Here is a 19,096-nt window from a genome sequence, read left to right as displayed (position 1 = left end):
GCTGACTCATTGGCTGAAATGTGTGTAGATGACTTTATAAAAAGATAAGATATTTCTGTGATATAAATGGGGCTCTACTCTGCATCGTACAAAAAGTTACAGCAATACTTAATATGAATTTTTAGTTACGATAATGCACTGGGAAGTTAAAATAGAGCTTTGTTACTTATTTAAATCCATCACAACATAGTTGGCAAGGCTAAAATTATTGTGCGTCCTGAGCTGCCCTGAGAAAGTAGTAGTGGTCCTTCCTTTTGATTCGCTACAGTCTGTCTGGTGCAGGTGCTCCTACAATGCCATTTGGTAGTGTATCATTCTTTGCAGCAGGTTGATACAAATGAGTAACTATCTAGTCTACTTCAGAGGGATGTTTAGAGTCAACCACATTGATGTGAGACTGGAGTTACATATAGGTGAGACCTGGTTAAAAGGCAGGTTTACTTCCCGGAAGTATATTAGTGAATCTGTTGGGTTTTCACAACGATGCAACAACTTCATGGTCGCTTTTCTTTCATTTGTTCATGGGATGTGGACATCGCAGACTAGGCTAGCATTTATTGCCCATCCCTAATTGCCCTTGAGAAGGTGGGTGGTGAGCTGTCTTCTTGAACTCCTGCAGTCCTTGGGATGTAAGTACACCGACAGTGCTGTTAAAAAGGGAGTTCCAGGATTTTGATCCAGCGTCAGTGAAGGAACGCCAATATATTTCCAAGTCAGGATGGTGCGTGGCTTGGAGGGGAAATTGCAGGCGGTGGTGTTCGCATGTGTTTGCTGGCCTTGTCCTTCTAGTTGGCAGAGGTTGTGGACAGGACATGTCTGGTCAATTTTCCACATTGCCAGTATTGTAGCTGTACTGGGACAGCCTAGCTAGGGGTGCAGCAAGTTCTGGAGTACAGGTCTTTAGTACTATTGCCAGGATGTGGTCATGACCTGTAGCCTTTGCAGTATCCAGTACCTTCAGCCGTTTCTTGATATGTGGAGTGAATTGGATTGGATGAAGACTGGCTTCGGTGATGCTGGGGATTTCAGGAGGAGTCTGAGCTGGATCATCCACTCGGCAATTCTGGCTGAAGATGGATGTAAATGCTTTATCCTTGCCTTTTGCACTGATGTGCTGGTCTCCCCCATCGTTAAGAATGGGGATTTTTGTGGAGCCTCCTCCTGTTAGTTGTTTAATTGTCCACCACCATTCATGACTGGACGTGGCAGGACTGCAGAGCTAAGATCTGATCCAAGAGGGTTTTTAGTTTAGACAGGCATCATGATCGGCGCAGGCTTGGAGGGCTGAATGGCCTGTTCCTGTGCTGTACTGTTCTTTGTTCTTGTTCTTTGTTCTTTGTTGGTTGTGGGATCGCTTAGCCCTGTTAATCGCATGCTGCTTCAGCTGTTTGGTATGCAAGTAGTCCTGTGTTGTAACTTCAGCAGGCTGACACCTCATTTTGAGGTATGCCTGGTGCTGCTCCTGGCATACCCTCCTGCACTCTTCATTGAATCAGGGTTGGTCCCCCTGGCTTGATGGTAATGGCAGAGTGCGGGATATGCCAGGCCATGAGGTTACAGATTGTGGTTGAATGCAATTCTGTTGCTGCTGATGGCCCACAGCATTTCATGGATGCCCAGTTTTCAGTTTCTAGATCTGTTTGAAATCTATCCCATTCAGCACAGTGGTCGTGCAACACAACACGATGATGGGTATCCTCAGTATGAAGACGGGCCTTTGTCTCCTCAAGGACTGTACGGTAGTCACTCCTACCAATACTGTCATGGACAGCTGCATCTAAGACAGGTTGATTGGTGAGGATGAGGTCAAGCAGGTTTTTCCCTCTTGTTGGTTTCCACACTACCTGCTGCAGACCCATGCCCTTTAGTGCCAGCTCAGTCAGTAATGGTGCTACCGAACCACTCTTTGTGATGGGCATTGAAGTCCCTCACCCGGAGTACATTCTGTGCTCTTGCTACCCTCAATGCTTCTTCCAGCTGGTGTTCAACAGGGAGAAGCACTGATTCATCAGCCGGGAGGGTGAGGGTGGGGGCGTGGGCGTAGTTGTGGTAGGTGGTAATCAGCAGGAGGTTTCCTTGCCCATGTTTGACTTGATGTCAAGAGACTTCATCCCAAAGACATTCCAAAGACTGGCAGATCGTATCAAACAACATGTCCCTTCCGCTGTTCGCAATGGGCAAGGTACAGGCTGTACCCAACCAGCCCCTGCTTGCAAAACTCAAAATACAGTGCCCGACATTAGATGTGACTCTGTGATTGGACAACATTTGCTAAATAATCCTCAGTGTGCTAAGAATAATGTTGACAACCAATTTAAGATTGTCAGTCGGGCTTGCAGTGTGGCGCATTTGTGTGTACTGGAAGCTACATATATTAATACATAGGGCCCTGTTCTTTGCAGACAGAAAGAACATGTACACACGCCGCACCTGTTTCAGCTAAACAAAATAAGTGACAGCCATTCGCTGGTTCATTCCTCAGGGCAATGCCTTGACCAATCAGAGTTAAGCTGCCTGGTTTTAAATTTCAAACAAAGCTTGGCAGTTAACTGTCAGTCACCATAAACTGGTGCATTCTCCATGGCAACGCTAGACCAGCCAGAGTTCACTTGCCAACCATTCAACACTGTCTTCTCATACGGTATAAAGTTGTTGCTTTCCCTTACATTGTTATTCTTGCAGACTGTGCTGATGAGTGCAAGATGAAAAGCTTCGACAACATGTCTCCATTTTCAGCAATACTACCAAATGATTATTATGGATTCTGCTTCCATCATTTATTCCAATAGAGTATTCCATTTCCTAGCAATCCTCTGTGTTAAAAAATAACAAAAAAAAGTCTAGACTCTTCATTCTTTTTGTAATTAGCTTAAATTTCTGCATTCTGATAAATATGGATTTATTTGCAGCTGATGTATTGACACAAAAACCTTGCCAAGTTTAATACGACTTTCAATACAACTTTTTTGTCTGACCACTTTTGTTTAAATTATACTTTCAAATTATTTTTATTACAGGTCATCCTGCTCAACCTACTTCTCTCCATTATATGAATCCTTATCAACTTAATACTTATGCCATGGCATTAAAAGCTGTAGGAGAAATCATTCAGGACTATGACAGTGACAAGATGTTCCCAGCATTAGGATTTGGTGCCAAGTTGCCTCCAGATGGGAGAATTTCACATGAATTTGCTTTGGTGAGATGATTTTGTTTGCAAGTTTTTTTTTCAATCACGGAAAGTATATATTGATGACTATTAATAAATCATTTCACTTAACTGTTGTCTTGCAAGTTTTACAGACTTTCTGCCAGTTAATGGGTCATTCAATTGGTCACATAACAGTTTGTGGCAGCAGAAATTAAAGATTTATATCAGACATACAGAGCTAAAGATAGCTGTCCATATTGATTGAAGATGACCAGTGTGAAAAATAAGACCATAACCATGACTTAACTATTTTACATTGATTTGATTTGGTGCATGTTAAAGTATCTGCACTTGTTACTGAGCTTACTTGCTCAAAGGGACCACAACAACAGTTGATTTGGGAAATGTCACATTAGTACAGTAAGAGGAGCTTTTAACTTCTATACTAAACTGGATGTATTTCCTGACACGTGGGCTGAATTTAGTCAAGCTAGTGGGGGCCCCAACAGTGGGCCAAAAAGGTGAGGGGAACCCCTCCTCAGCCCTTTGGAGCTCCCCCGGTGCATTTCAATGGTGCGCGGGCATTTAACTGCCCGAAGCAAGGATCCCCATTCCTTTAAGGATGGGGATACTGCCTCCCAGAGTTGCTAGCCAATCAGAGGACCAGCAGCTCAGTAGTATTGACAGTGCCACCAGGACTGGTGGCCACTGCTGGTACTAGAGGAGGCCTGTGAGTAGGCCCAGGGCTGGAGACCCAGACCTCCGGTAAGTGTGGTGGCATTGCCGGGGCCAGCCTGGCAGGCTCTGGCAATGTTGTGGGGTGGGGGGGGATGTTGGGGTGGGTATTCGTAGAGGGGTGGCCTTTGCGAAGCTGTTAAGTGGCTAGTGATTCACCATCTATTCCATTGCATTATCACCCAAAATTATCCCCAAAACTGGGAAAATGTGCCATTTTCCATCGCCGCTGAGCTACCTGATATTGTGCTGGCCTAAATCTGGCAAGCTATATCAGAAAGCCTGTTTGGGATGGGTTGCTTGTTGGTTCTATTTAATTAAGGTTGTTGGGATCGTTGGGCTGCAAGTGCATTTTACCAGTTAGCCATCCAAAAGTTAAAAAGGCCACCACTCCAGAAAGATATCAAGGTAAGGCAGTAAGCAGTAATTTGGTGACACCAAGCTTAAGTTTTAAAGGTCTGTAATTACATAAGGCAGAATTGAGGGGTAAGGGGATACATGGGAAGAATAAATATCAGCCATTTACCAATGAGTGATCTGTACTAATATGCTATGTGTAATAAATAGGAATAGGAGTAGGCCATTCAGCCCCTCTAAGGCCAAAGTATCTTTCCTGAGGGTCGATGCCCAAAACTGAATGTGTTACTTTAGATAGATGCACTGCAGCAACTCACCAAGGCTCGTTCAACAGTAGCTTCCAAACCTGCGACCTTTACCAACTAGAAGGACAAGGGCAGCAGATGCATGGGAACACCACCACCTGCAAGTTCCCCTCCAGGCCACACACTATCCTGACTTGGAACTATATCACTGTTCTTTCACTGTTGCTGGGTCAAAATCGTGGAACTCCCTTCCTAACCACGCCATTGGTGTATCTACCCTCCCCACCCCAAGCACTGCAGCGGTTCAAGAAGGCAGCTCACCACAACCTTTTCAGGGGTAATTAGGGATGGGCAATAATTGCTGGCCTAGCCAGCGATGCCCACATCCCATGAACGAATAAAAAAAAACCTGCAACATAATTTCCTCACCTTTGTATTCCAACCATCTTGAGACAAAGGTCAACATTCCATTAGCTTTTTTTTGCCCCTGTGATTTGTCTACCTGAACTCATATCCTTCATCCTGTCCAGCTCTCAGCCTCTCACCATTAAGAAATTATTCTGATTTGTTTTATTCTGATCCACACTTCCCCACATTAAAATCCATCAGTCACAGTTTGACCCACTCACTCAGTCTGTCTGTGTTCCTTTGTAGCTTCCGATTCCCACCTACTCAGCTTACTGTGCCTTAGTGTCATCTGCAAACCTATACCAATATATACGGTGAAAAGCTGAGGCCCTAGTATGAATCTCTGGAGACCATCACATCGCATCCAATCAGAGAATGTTCCCTTTAGTCCTACTGTCTGTCTCCTGCCTCTCAAACAATTACCAACCAATGTCGTAAGGTTACCTCCAATTCCGTATGCTTTCATTTTTGCCAATAATTTCATGTGCGGAACCTTATCAAGTGCGTTCTGGATGTCCATATAGGAATCATCCCTAGGCACTCACCTACCCACCATGCTAATAATAATAATTTACAATTTTCCAATTCAAAGGGCACAATTCCTGACTCTAGAAAACATTGGAAAATTATGACCAACATATCTGTAGTGTCCTCACCTGTTTCTTTATGGTAGAACAACAACAACTTGTCTTTATATAGCATCTTTAATGTAATAAAAGGTGCTTCACAGGAGCATTATAAAGCAAAATTTGACACCGAGGCACATAAGATGATTTTGGGACAGATGGCTAAAGCTTGGTCAAAGAGCTAGGTTTTAAGGAGTGTCTTAAAGGAGGAAAGCAAGGTGGAGTGACAGAGAGGTTTGGGGTGGGAATTCCAGAGCTTTGAGGCACAACCACCAATGGTGGAGCAATTAAAATTGTGGATGTTCAAGAGCCAGAAGTAGATGAGCGCAGATATCTTGGAGGGTTATGAGGCTGGAGGAGATGACAGAGATAGGGAGAAGGGGGCAAGGCCATGGTGGGTCTTGAAAGCAAGGATGATAATTTTAAAATTGAGGCGCTACTTAATTTGGAGCCAATGTAGGTCAGCGAACACGGGGATGATGGGTGAATGAGACTTGGCACGAGTAGGACATGGGCAGCAGAATTTTGGATGACCTCAAATTTATGGAGGATAGAATGTGGGAGACCAGCCAGGAGTGCGATGGAATAATCAAATCTAGAGGCAACAAAGGCATGAATGAGAGTTTCAGCAGCAGGTGAGCTGAGACAGGGTGGAGTCAGGCGATGTTACGGAGGTGGAAGTAGGTGGTCTTGGTGATGTCATAGATATGTGATCAGAAGTTCAACTCAGGGTCAAATATGACACCACATTTGGGAACAGTCTTGTTCAGCCTCAGGCAGTTGCCAGGGAGAGGGATGGAGTCAGTAGCTAGGGAATGGAGTTTGTAACGGGGTCCAAAGACAATGGCTTTGGTCTTGCCAATATTTCATTGGAGGAAATGTCTGTTCATCCAGTACTGGATGTCGGATAAACAGTCTGATAATGTAGCAACAGTGAAGACACGTCAGATCTTGGAGCTTTGTCTATTTTAAGCCCATTATATTTTCAATTGCCATTTCTTTTAAAACCTGTATTAAATCCACTAAGTTTTTCCCTTGACATGTTTTAGGTTCCCTTGTACTTTTGTTAAGTTGCCCCCTTTCTCCACTGTAAAAATGATACACAATATTCATTTATCAAGTTTTCCATTTCTTATTGTCCATTACAGTCTTGCTTGCATTTGTCTTTATTGGGCCCACATTCCACTTTACCACTCTCAGTCTCTTAATATATTTATAAAAATTGTTGCTGTTAGCTTTTAGGTTTTATTCATTTTTTTGCACTTCTTATTGCTTGATTTGTCTTCATTTGTTACTTTTTGTAGCTTTTCCAGACTGCTGGATTTCCACTTTTCTTTGCATTTGTGTAAGTCTTTTCGCGATACTGAGCTGAATTTTACCAGCCATCCAACATCGAGGGTCATGGCGGAGGGGCCAGAAAATCCTTCGGGGAGCGGCCTTGACACCAGGAAGGCTGTGCTGCATATTACTGGCAGCGGCAAGGCCTCAGGACAGACCCGCCACCCCCTCCCCCCCCACCCACTGCTCGGTGGCAGAGACTTAATCTAAATATGCCACAGACATCCGTCTCACACTGATATTCCGGTTGGTGGCCGGAACTCCTGTGCTTTTGGAGATCTGAGGGGTGACACTGGTGGGGAGTGGGGAGGAGTGAATTTTTCAGGATGTGGTGGGGAAGACGCAAAAAGCAATGTGATTGGTTGCGGGATGATGGGATGGAGTTTAGGATCAAAGGGAATAAAGATTGGGGGGGGGGAAGGTCGTGAGTGAAATCTTACTTTTTTTAGGGAGGATAGGATAAAAAAATCAACGGATTATTCATTGTGTGGGGTGGGGGGGGAGTGGGAGAGGGGATTAGAAGTGTTAATAAAATTTAATTTTAAATTTTTTTACAAACCTGTATCTTTAAACATTTAAATTGCACTGAAGGGCTTGAACCCCTTTAAAAATGGCACTGCGCCTGCCCGGTGGTGCTGGGCGCCATTGCCAGGGACGGAGCGACCACCCCCTCTATGTCATCGGGGGCGGGCGCTCCATCCCCTTCATGCTAATGAACCACTGTGCACTTTTTCAACGTCGAGCTTTTGAAATTCAGCCCAGTTTCTTGCCTCATTTGTTTGCCGTGGTTGTGTAACTACACAAATGGAGTCTTTGCCTTTTAGCGGTGTTTTGCATCATATCACATATATATTTGGATGCCTCCTACCACTTCTGTTCTACGTAGAACAAATGTTGGAGGTAATAATATACCATGTGCAATTTGTAAATCGTTAGGATAAAAGAACACATCAGACCGATTTTCAACTTGAACATGAAGGTTAAATTCCAACACGAATAAGAAGATTAAATTATTTTTCAAATTATTCATTAATTGCTGATCTTGAAATTCATAGAAGTCAGTAGTCCCAGGTTACCAAACATTAATAAAGCTACTAGTTTCATGGCTGGCATCCTAGTTGGTTGTTTTTATTGCATTTCAACTTTTTTTTTATGAGGAAACTGAATGTGTGCTGCTGTATCTGCTTAAAAAACACAGTCACCTGCTGGGTGGGGAATGTGAACGTTTTGCTGCATGATTGACAAACAGACAAGTTATATTGGCCTAAAATGTGTCACTCTATAACTGTGTAGAGGTCATTCCTGAAATCTGAAAGTATCTCCATTTAGAGTAGAAAGACTCAAAGAAGTCTAGTCTTGAGCTGCTGAATATTTTTGCCAAGCTGCTGAATTGGATAACAACATAACCTAAAGCGGTACCAACAAGGGTAACTTATTTCAGTTTCTGAATATTAGAGTAGTTTTTCCAAATAATTGCCATACCAGAAGTTGTCTTTCCATTCCGATTCTTCACTTCAGTCTTGCTAACCTATCAGTTATTCTCTAGGTGGCTAAAGTGTGTTTTTACCTGTCTTCGTTCATAGTATTTGCAGCCATCCCTATCTTTGAAATGGGGTAGCATTAGCATCATTCAGTTGCACGTGGCCCCACGCCAGTCAGGGATCCTGAGGCGATCCAGTAATAAAGTTTATCTCGCAAAATGTAGACATCTCAAACTGAACCTTTGCACTGATCCCCTGTCTGGCACTCCTACTTTATAATTAACTAAGTAGTCATTATCTGACTGCCATAATTAACTTTGGGCTGGATTTTCCTGCAGACTTCAGGATCCTGCCGTCAGGCTGAAATAGGGGTCAGAAGCCCGCACTACATGGGAAACAGTTACTCTTCCCTGAATTGGCAAATCAGCGGCCAGAGTGTGGGTTCACTGTCCAATTAAGGGTGATGCATGGGCTCTTGAAGCTGGAGGGCAGATAGGAGGCCCTCCAGCTCAAAAGCAGCAGCAGGATGCCATGGCAGGTAATTGAGAGAGAGGACGCCTCCATTTTGAGATTCCCCCCTTTCCAGCTTTTTTAACTTCAAATTAAAAAATAGATTCAGCAGTCTGGCCACCATTGCACTGGGAGTGTCAGGTTAGCCCCTCCACAGGGAGGCCTGCAGCTGCTGTGGAACCCAGGCAGACAGGAGGGCCTAGAAGCCTGCCTGGAGCTCTGGCCTCCCAGTCTACTGTTTGGTGGTTGCCACCAGGCAGCTAAACTATCCCTCAGCCACTTAGTTTAGTTTATAGTTTAGTTTAGCAGGGACCTGGAAGCCAACTGGGAAATCCCAGTTAGCCTCCAACAATAGGCTCATTAGGTGACCCGCCGACCCTCCTCCCCAACCCCCCCCCCCCCCCCCCCCAAAAAAAAACAATTTCCAAGCCTGCCCACCTCTGTTCCATCCCCAGCAGGAGCCAAAAATGCAGCCCTGTCTCTGATAGTCAAATTTGGTCAGTACATAGCAAAACTAAAAAGAGAAGGGGTAGTTCTGGACTTAGATTTAGGGAATGAAGCTAGGCAGGTGGAAGGGATATCAGTTGGGGAGTGCTTTGGTGGAAACGATCATAATTCAGTTAGATTTAGGGTAGTTATGGAAAAAGACAAAGATAATCCAGGAATAAATGTTCTCAATTGGGGAGGTTAATTTTACTGAGCTGAGATGTGATTTAGCTTAAGTGGACTGGAAACAGCCCCTTGTAGGTAAATCAGTGTCAGATCAGTTGGAGGTATTCAAGAAAAAGATTGTGAGGATACAGAGCAAATATGTTCCCTTAAAGAAAAAAGGTGGGACTAACAAATCAAGATTCCCTGGATATCAAGAGGTTTAAAGGACTGAGTAAAGAAAAAAAGGGGAACTTATGACAGATACTGAGGGCTCAATACTGCAGAAAACCTAGAGGAGTATAAAAAGTGTAGGGGTAAAATTAAAAGGGAAATTTGGAAAGTAAAGGGAGGGCATGTAAAAGATATTGGCAAGTAAAATCAAGGAAAATCCAAAATTGTTTTATAAATAGATAAACAGCAAGAGAATAACTAAAGAAAGAGTAGGGCCTATTAAGGACCATAAGGGTAACCTATGTGTGGAGGTGGATAATGTGGGTATGGTTCTGAATGAATACTTTGCTTCTGTTTTCACAAAAAAATGGAATGATGCTGACATTTCAATCAGGGAGGACTGTGAAATATTAGATGAAATTAACATAGTGAAAGAGGATGTATTAAGAGGTTTAATATCTTTGAAAGTGGATAACTCCTCAGGCACAGATGAAATGTATCCTATGATGTTAAGGGAAGCAAGAGAAGAAATAGCGAAGGTTCTGACCACCATTTTCCGATCCTCTCTGGCTTCAGGAGTGGTGCCAGAGGACTAGAGGACAGCTAACATTGTACTATTGTTTTAAAAGGGAGAGAGGGATAGACGGAGGAATTACAGGTCAGTCAGCCTAACCTCCGTAGTGGGAAAATTATTGGAAAAAATTCTGAGGGACAGGATAAATCTTTTAGAAAGACATGGATTAATGAAAGAGAGTGAAGACGCTCTGGCAGTTTTCCCAGAATATCGCTGGAAGTCTCTTAGACATGCCCGCTGCTGTCAGGGCACAAGCAGATCACCTGCCTAAAACGTCTCCCCCATCCTACCTCATCACTACCAATAAATGAACGCTGCTAAAAATTGAGGTGGCTTCCTGATGGAACCAGGTTCCCCCACATTTTCTGCCCAAAATTTAGACATTTGCTGGGATTCTACCTTAGACCTGATCAGAATTTGGAACCATTGTCTTTGAGTTTCTTTCTTTAAGTAATTTTGAATTTTTTTCCTTGAAATGCAAAATAAAATTGTAACTTGTTGGTAATTCATAGGCTATGATATATTTTATTTCCCCACCTTTTTTTTGCAGAATGGAAATCCTCATAATCCATATTGTCAAGGAATTGAAGGGGTTATGGAAGCTTATTACCGGAGCCTAAAGTCTGTGCAACTTTATGGACCAACCAACTTTGCTCCTGTAATCAATCATGTAGCAAGGTACTTCAGGAATTTATAAATAGAGGTTAACATATGTATTGAGAAGCTTTTGATGTTGTCTGATGCAACATAAATAAGATGCGTGGAATTCAGTTGGTTGAAGATCTCAAACAGGTTTATTTACAGCTAACAACTGTATAGAGTACACAGCTAACTATTTATAGAACTTGCCTCTTGGTGGTACAGTTACAAAGTGCCTCTGGCTCCAAGTCACATGACTCCATCCCGGTACTTAGCTCATTAGCATACTAAGATCTTAAAGGTACATTATTCTTAAAGGCAATCACACAACATCCCCCTTCTTTCCAAAGATGTCTTGTATGCTAAAAATAAAAACACATGAAATTAGATAACATAACAATTATTTACATAGGTATAAAGATTATGTACTTTACAAGTATAGAGGCTCAAGTCCATATATTGTTTCGGTGGTTTGACAACTCTTCCCAATCTAGTTATGGTATAACCTTCTGGGGATATGGATTTCACCCTTGGCTGTCCTGGGTTTGCAGGCATGTTGTCAATGTGTTGGCTGCCATCCTTTTGATCTGCCACACCCCATCATTGGAGCGTGTTCCCTCGAGTCCGCCATGCGGAATTGGAATACTGCACACCTCTCTCAGTTGGCTTCGGTTCCTTTTCAATACCACTCGGCTAGATGTTGTAATCCTGTAGGACCTAGGCTCACCTCACACTCCGGACACCTCTGCAGGCAACCATGTTTTCATTGTGCGGTGTATGACCCTGACCTTTTGACCTACATGTAGCTGAGGTAGTTCCGCCCCTGCATGTCGGAAATGCACCATCTTCATTCTCCTCTATTTCTCGAGAAATGTCTCCTGCATCTCAAAGAGTTTGGATAGATGATGGCTTGGCAGAGTCGTCCACACTTGGCTGTCGAACATGATCTCTGCTGGTGATGGTAAACCCATATCCATAGGTGCAGCTCTGGGGTGGAGCATGGCAACACAGAAATCTTGTTTCATTGTCCTACACTTTAACATGAGTGGTTTGACTATGTGAACCATTCGCTTGGCGAGACCATTAGATCTAGGGTAATGTTGTGAGGACATTACATGGTTTACGCCCCATTTGGCACACTCTCCCTGAAAGGTTTGCCTGTATACTGTGGCCTATTGTTAGAAATGATTTCTTCAGGTTCATCAAATAGGCATACAGCTGCCACCATGCAGTGAGAAGCTTTTTATGTTGTATGATGCAACATAAATGAAATGCGTGGAGTTCAGTTGATTGAAGATCTCAAACAGGTTTATTTACAGCTAACAACGATACAGAGTAAAGAGCTAACTATTTATAGAACTTGCCTCTTGGTTTTACAGTTACAGAGTGCCTCTGGCTCTGAGTCACATGACTGCGTCCTGGCACTGAGCTCATAGCATACTAAGATCTTAAAGGTATATGACTCTTAAAGGCAATCACACAACATATGTCAACTTTTTCATTAGTATATTGCACAATGTTTTGTCACAAGCATATTTAATTATAACTGATTAAATTTTGCAATTGCACAATTTGAGGGCATTCAAAATATGTTATGTACATTGTATATCTTGCCCCTCCCTCATCATTTTTTTGGTGGGGGGTGAAGGGGGGATGGTAGTATTCATATTAAGTAAGCAGAATGCCACTGGTGCCTTCATTTTGATGATTGACTAATTATGTAATGGTTTGACCGCCACATCTTAATCATGATTCAGGAAGGGTCTTTCAAGTTGTTATGCAGGAAATAGTTCCTGTTTAGTTTTTCTGATTCAATCAGGAAATGGCCCTTTAATTTTTTCATTTGCGATGGTATTTGCTTCCCAGTGTGGTCAGTTTAAAGTTTGTTAGAAATGGATTTAAATAGGCATTAGCGGATCTCAGATGGCATTGTTCATGGGTAGTCTTTGACCTGGAGTGCAGTTTCTTCTATTTATTTACAGTCCCATTTCATCCTAAATATGCCTATGATTTGTGCATCGTTATAACACCGAAGCAGTATTTCACTTGACTGACAAAAATATTAATTTCTTCAGCCCAGAAATTCCTGTGAAGTTGTGATGGTGGCAGATACTTGGCAGGCTGAGATTAAAGCTTGTCCCTTTCCTGTGCCTATGGCCCAGTCCATTTCCTGCCCCACCCTGCCCAGGCTACATGGTTTACCAGCAGAGCCATAAAGGAGATTTTGTGCTTTGATAATGAAAGATGTGTGGCACTTTTTACCTGCCAGTTTATAAAAGCTGCTTAAGGTGCAATTAATGTTGTCTTCCTCTTCCCAAAAAAATTATTCTCAAATATTTACATTATTTCTGTTTACTTGACTTTGGATTTGCAGTTTTTGCTTTCTTAAACATGACACTTATTTATTTAGTCCATCTCTTCTCTCTCAAGTTACTAATATGATTATAAAGGATACATTTTCTTCCTTTTACTGCCCAAGTTGGATTTCTATCTGTGCTGAATCTATTGTCAAGGTAGTACCGGGAAGGCTTTTCTCACCACTGCGTCTCCATTGAACAAGTACTTTGGACAAGTGGCTACTTGTCAAGCTTGGGACTGAAGAAAGAACACAAGAAACAAACTCCAGCTGCCCATGTCCAAGCTCAGTGCCAAACATCACAAATATTCCCCCATGTCACTGGTACAATGCCAGTCCTACTCAGCAACAGAAAAATAAATCTCATTACAAACAATGCAATTTTTCTTCAGAATTTGTACTTAATGGCTCAAACTACATAAGAGGCCGAAAAAGTGAAATTTATATTATTGATTTTTTTTCTGCTACTATTTGTGAACATCCCACCGGTTTTCAGGTAACATTGGTTGTGTGTACTGCAGATATTGTGATTTCACAGGAAAATGGTAAAAAAAAACCAACTGCCATGAAACATCACTCCCATTAATAGAGAATTTGTCAACTGTATTGGTGTAGTGGTTCTGTTGCCACACTAGTAATTCCTCTGAATTCTGGACTAATCATCCAGGAAATATGAGTTCAAATTTCACCATGGTGTTGATGAATTTAAATTCAGTTCTATAAAAGAATCTGTTGTAAAAATCCAACTGGTTCGTCTTCTGCCCCACCAGAGGTGGGGGCACAGTGGTATGCAGTCAGAATAAGTGGTACTGGAAGTCTTCAACATTGACTCATTAAATACTGCCATCTTTACTTGAAATTTCAAATATGTCAGTTGTTATCTTATTAAAATGTGATCTCATGTTTCAGATTACTGTGACAAATGTTTCTTTGAAGAGTGCACTTTAGTGAAAATAACTAACGACTGCAATCAGCTAACTTAAAGTGGTAATATCAATCTACATCACACAAAGTGCTTTCTATTGATAGATGCTTTCCCCAGTACTCTACCACATTCCCAGATATTAGTTGTCTATATGGAAATGACAATATATTCTTTTAAATGCTATGCATTTAGTCATTTTTTATGCAGTCTGCTGTACTTGAGATCGTCCTGTTGCATATTTTGGAATCCTTTTAGTTCCATGCTTGCTGTAAGTGGTTTAGAGTAATGAGCAAAGCATATAAATGGAGAAATTACTGTTTGGCTCATAGTGTAAAAGCACTTATGTGTTTTTATAGCATTTTTCAGTTATTCTAAATGGGCCAAAGCATCCATTAAAATAGTAAGTAGTTTCTAGGCTTCAGTGTCTTTTGAGGTTCCAACCTATTATTCTTGTCCTTATTGCAGGTATGCTGCCTCCGTGAAGGATGGTTCACAATATTTTGTCCTTCTTATTTTAACTGATGGAGTCATCTCGGATATGGCACAGACAAAAGAATCCATTGTCAATGTAAGTTTTCTGTCACTTGTCAAGTATTTGTTAACTATTTTGGAGTAATGTTGTATCCGCAAATGCAGCCACTAAAAGTAAAATGACAAGCAAAGGGCTTGACTCAATAGTGGGTACACAAGCAGAGTGGTTATGTTACTAGACTAGTAACCCAGAGGCCCTGATTAATGATCTGGAGACATGTGTTCAAAAATTTAATTTCAGTAAATTTGGAATTAAAAAAAGTTTGTATCAGTAAGGGTAACCTTGAAAGTACAGGATTGTTGTAAAAACCCATCTAGTTCACGAAGGTCCTTTAGAGAAGGAAACCCACCATCGTTACCCAGTTTAATCTATATGTGACTCCAGGCCCTCAACAATGTGGTTGACTCTTAACTGCCGTCTAAAATGGCCGAACAAACCACTCATTTTTATTTAAGATGTTGGTTCGCTACCACCTTCTCAAGGAAAATTAGGGGTGGGCAATAAATCAACCCATATCCCGAGAATATGTTTTTTAAAAATCCAAAAACAATTCCTTAAATGTAGAAGGTGCATGGCATTTGCCAAAAATGTTTGAGACAGTATGGGCTGGATTTTATTCTGGTGATGGGTGTGTTGTCGGTGGGCCAGAAGGCAGGTGTTTGGGATGGAAATGCAATACTGTACCAATGTGCCTCCTGGCTTGCTGTAGTCATGTAACCTCCACCACGAGGTACTCTGACTAGGGGCAGCCATTACAGCCAGATTCATTAAAGACTAAGTCCACACCAGACTGGTGTCCTGTGAGCTCGTAACATGGTGTCAGAAGGAAATGCTGTTGAGAAGCACAGCTACGGAACAAAGGAATGGTCATAACTGCTAAAAGCCGCTGAAAGCCACAGGAAGCTACAGAAAAGGAACAAAGAAACAGCTGAAAGCACAGGGTAAGACAATGGCTGCAAAATTTCCTCTGCCTGCGCCAATCGAAATGAAAGATGATATGAAACAGAACTGGCAGTTCTTCCACTCTCAGTGGCGAAATTGCAACAGATTTAATTAACAAACCCGAGTGGCTGCGAGTAGCTACACTTTTATCAATGTTGGGAAGAGACTGTTACAAAGTGTATTCCACCCTAAATCTCTCTGAAGAACAAAAAAGCAGACAGCAGAAATTTTGAAAGCTTTGAAGGCACACTTTGAAGCCCAAGTGAACGTAACCTATGAACGGTGTGTGTTCCATATTAGGACCCAAGGTGAAAACGAGTCCATTGATCAATATGTGACTGCATTAACACAGCTCACAGAATCTTGTGAACTTATGCAACTAAAAGATGATCTAATTAAAGACAGGATTGTATTAGGCATAAGATATCCCACAGTGAGCGCACGCCTACTGAGAGTAGAGAAACACACTTACCGAAGCCATGGAAAGTAGTCCAGTACAAAGACTAATGTCAAGCCACACCCAAACTACTCTTCCAAGAGCAAAAAAGCTACTGAAGCCAGAACTAGTAACAGGTGTGAGTGACAAAATCAAGGTGAAATGGCAGAAAGCCAAAGTTTAGTTTGACAAAACTGCCAAACCGTTGGCAGAATTGAGCATTGGAGAGCCAGTAAGGGTACAAACCTTCAATACTCTCAACAAGAGTCAGCCCAAGTGGCAACTTGGGACCTGTGTAGAGTAGTTGTCACTTCAATCGTATGCGGTGGAAGTGAACAACCAGATATACTGTTGCAACCTTAAACACATACGCATAACTGGAGAAGCTGTTACGTCATAGCAGGCGGCCAATCAGGAAGATAAGAACTCACTAACTGCACAGACCACGGATCAACCATCAACCCCAGAGGTCCACAGCACCCCAAGAATGGAAATGGAACAGCAACAGTTACCGCAGCAACACGTGACAAGGGAACGACACTCGTCAGAGAAGGAAAATCAACCAGATGATCAACCAACGACAACGCGCACGCGCAGCATTAAGAGACCGGCATTATTTAATGACTATGTGTACAATGTATGTGCAGAGACTGACAAGACTGACAAACTACTAATGCATGAGAACAGTTGTGCGCATAGTGGATAACTTGGGCAACTCACAATGTCAATGATAATGCATGCAATTTTTTTTGTATGAAAAGGGGGATGTTTGGGAGAGAAATGCAATACTGTACAATGTGCAATGTGCCTCCTGGTTTGCTGTAGTCATGTGACATCTACCATGAGGTACTCTGACCGGGGGCAGCCATTTTCATTAAAGACAGAGCTCACACCAGACTGGTGCCCGTTGAGCTTGTAACAGCGGGGAGGGGACCTCTGTTGCAATTTCACGGCGGGCAGCCAATTAACTGTCGACCATCAGCAGCGGCATGCCTTTAAGGGATGAGCCCCCGCCTCCAGAACTACCAGCCAAAGTGAAGGCTGGCAGCTCTGCAGTACAGGCAGTGATGGGTACTGCCGGTACTGCAGAGGCCTGCAGTGCTGAAGGTGGAGGAGACCTCGGGACACAGGGAAGTGGAGTCGGGCTCACCAGGGCCAGTCAGGCAGGCCATGGAAACGAGGTGGGAGTGGGTCTTATCGGGTGGGGGGGGGGTTGTGGAGGGGCCATCATTGCTGGGGGTGGCCCTCCAGGGGCCATGGATTGCCCCCAAATTAGGGACACCGTCCCCGAGCCTGCTAGGAGGCCACCAGGTGGCAGGACCTTCCATCTTCCATAAAATTGGAGCGGAGGCGGGAAGAGGCCCTTAAGTGGCCTGGGGCGGGAAGACTGTCCTCGGCCTTCCCCACCACAGACAAACTGGCAGGGGCCCAGACAACATCGGGCACGCCACCCCTTGCCATTTTGTGTTCCTGCCCCGCCTCTGTTCCTGCCTCCAAGGGCAGGATAAAATTGTCATGAGGCAAGTTTCCTTTGGGCCGATATGGAATATCCATATTAGCTAATCCCAGATGTAAATTAGCAAGAGACAAGGATAAATAACTCCAAAACGTCAGTAATCAAGGACTTGACAAAAACATTCTCAGTTTTAAAAAATAATAAAATCCTGCCCTATGCATATTTATTTCAGTGGGATTGGGTGTGGCTTCGGTTTTACCTGGCGGCCTCCTGTGGGACCTAAGGCACCTGCCGGCCGCTGGTAAAATACTAGCGGCAGTGGGAGGCCCTTAAATGGCAGTTAATTGGCCTCTTAAGGGCCTTGATTGGCCTGGGGCGAGCGGGACGTTTCTCGCTGCCGTCGCCCATGGTAAAATTGCAGCAGGGGCGGGAAAGCATCGGGAATGGCACCTCCTGCCTCCCACTCAATTTGACGAGTCCCCCCACCACCAGCCCGCTCCTGTGGGGGAGTGTAAAATTCCGGCCTTAATGTATTAAAAAATTCGGCATTTTTATCAGAATGGAAACTAATAAGTTGAATTTTCCAGGGCTAGAGAGGTTTTTTGGCAGTATTTATGACTTAGTATGCAGTTAAAAACCAAGCTACACCTTAATAACAAGGCGTAACTTTTTTGGGGACTTTTAACGGTGATATTACAGTGTAAAATGCGATGTTCTCATCAGTGCATTGATTTCTAATTGATTGCAGTCTGGGGATTTGCAGTCAGTTCCACTGGAAATGTAAATGCATAGGATTGTATACTGGATTGTAAAAGCCTTTTATAAATATATAAAAAGGCCAAGAGTGCGAAAGTAAAGGTTGGTCCTTTAGAGGCAGAGGCAGGCGAAATTATCATGGGGTAATGAGGAAATGACAGAGACGTTAAACAAATATTTTATGTCTGTCTTCATATTAGAATTCGCAAATTACATATCAGAAATAGAGGGTAACCAAGGGGCGAATAAGAATGAGGAACTTAAAGTAATTGATATCCGCAGGAAAAAAAAGTATTAAAGAAACTTAATGACTAAAAGCCGACAAATTCCCTGGACCTGATGGTCTACACCCTAGGGTTCTAAAAGAGGTAACTGCAGAGATATTGAATGCACTGGTTATGATTTTCTAAAATTCCCTAGATTCTAGAATGGTCTCAGCGGATTGGAAGTTAGCAAATATAACCACTATTCAAGAAAGGAAGGAGAGCGAAAACAGCAAACTACAGGCCAGTTAGCTTGACATCAGTCATTGGGAAAATGCTGGAATCTATTACTGAAGTCTTAACAATGCACTTAGAAAAGTATTGTATGATCAGACAGAGTCATTATGGTTTTACAAAAGGGAAATCGTGTTTGACAAATTTATTAGAGTTTTTGAGGATATAACTAGTAGGATAGATAAAGAGGGGTCAGTAGCATACTTGGATTTCCAAAAGGCATTCGATAAGGTGCCACACAATAGGTTAATACGCAAGATAAGGGGTCATGGAGTTGGAGATAATATATTAGCATGGATAGAGGATTAGT

At 42.8% G+C, this 19,096-nt stretch overlaps 1 protein-coding gene across 3 annotated transcripts in view; it reads left to right on the top strand.

Annotated features, from left to right (window-relative positions):
* Window positions 1–19,096, top strand: part of LOC137384709 (copine-8) — a 445,401-nt gene that overhangs the window by 372,422 nt on the left and 53,883 nt on the right. For all 3 annotated transcript variants that reach the window (XR_010977638.1, XM_068059014.1, XM_068059012.1), the window contains 3 exons: window positions 3,018–3,199; window positions 10,798–10,925; window positions 14,633–14,735. Coding sequence is in view for 2 of the 3 variants with exons in the window: in XM_068059014.1 (XP_067915115.1) it covers window positions 3,018–3,199; window positions 10,798–10,925; window positions 14,633–14,735 (413 nt within the window). In the remaining variant the exon portion in view is untranslated. The remainder of the gene's footprint in view (window positions 1–3,017; window positions 3,200–10,797; window positions 10,926–14,632; window positions 14,736–19,096) is intronic.

Source organism: Heterodontus francisci, chromosome 27 (assembly GCF_036365525.1).
Source record: "Heterodontus francisci isolate sHetFra1 chromosome 27, sHetFra1.hap1, whole genome shotgun sequence".
NCBI classification, from domain to species: domain Eukaryota; kingdom Metazoa; phylum Chordata; class Chondrichthyes; order Heterodontiformes; family Heterodontidae; genus Heterodontus; species Heterodontus francisci.
Note: the sequence above shows the minus strand (reverse complement) of the source record. Positions and strands in the feature narration are given on the sequence as shown.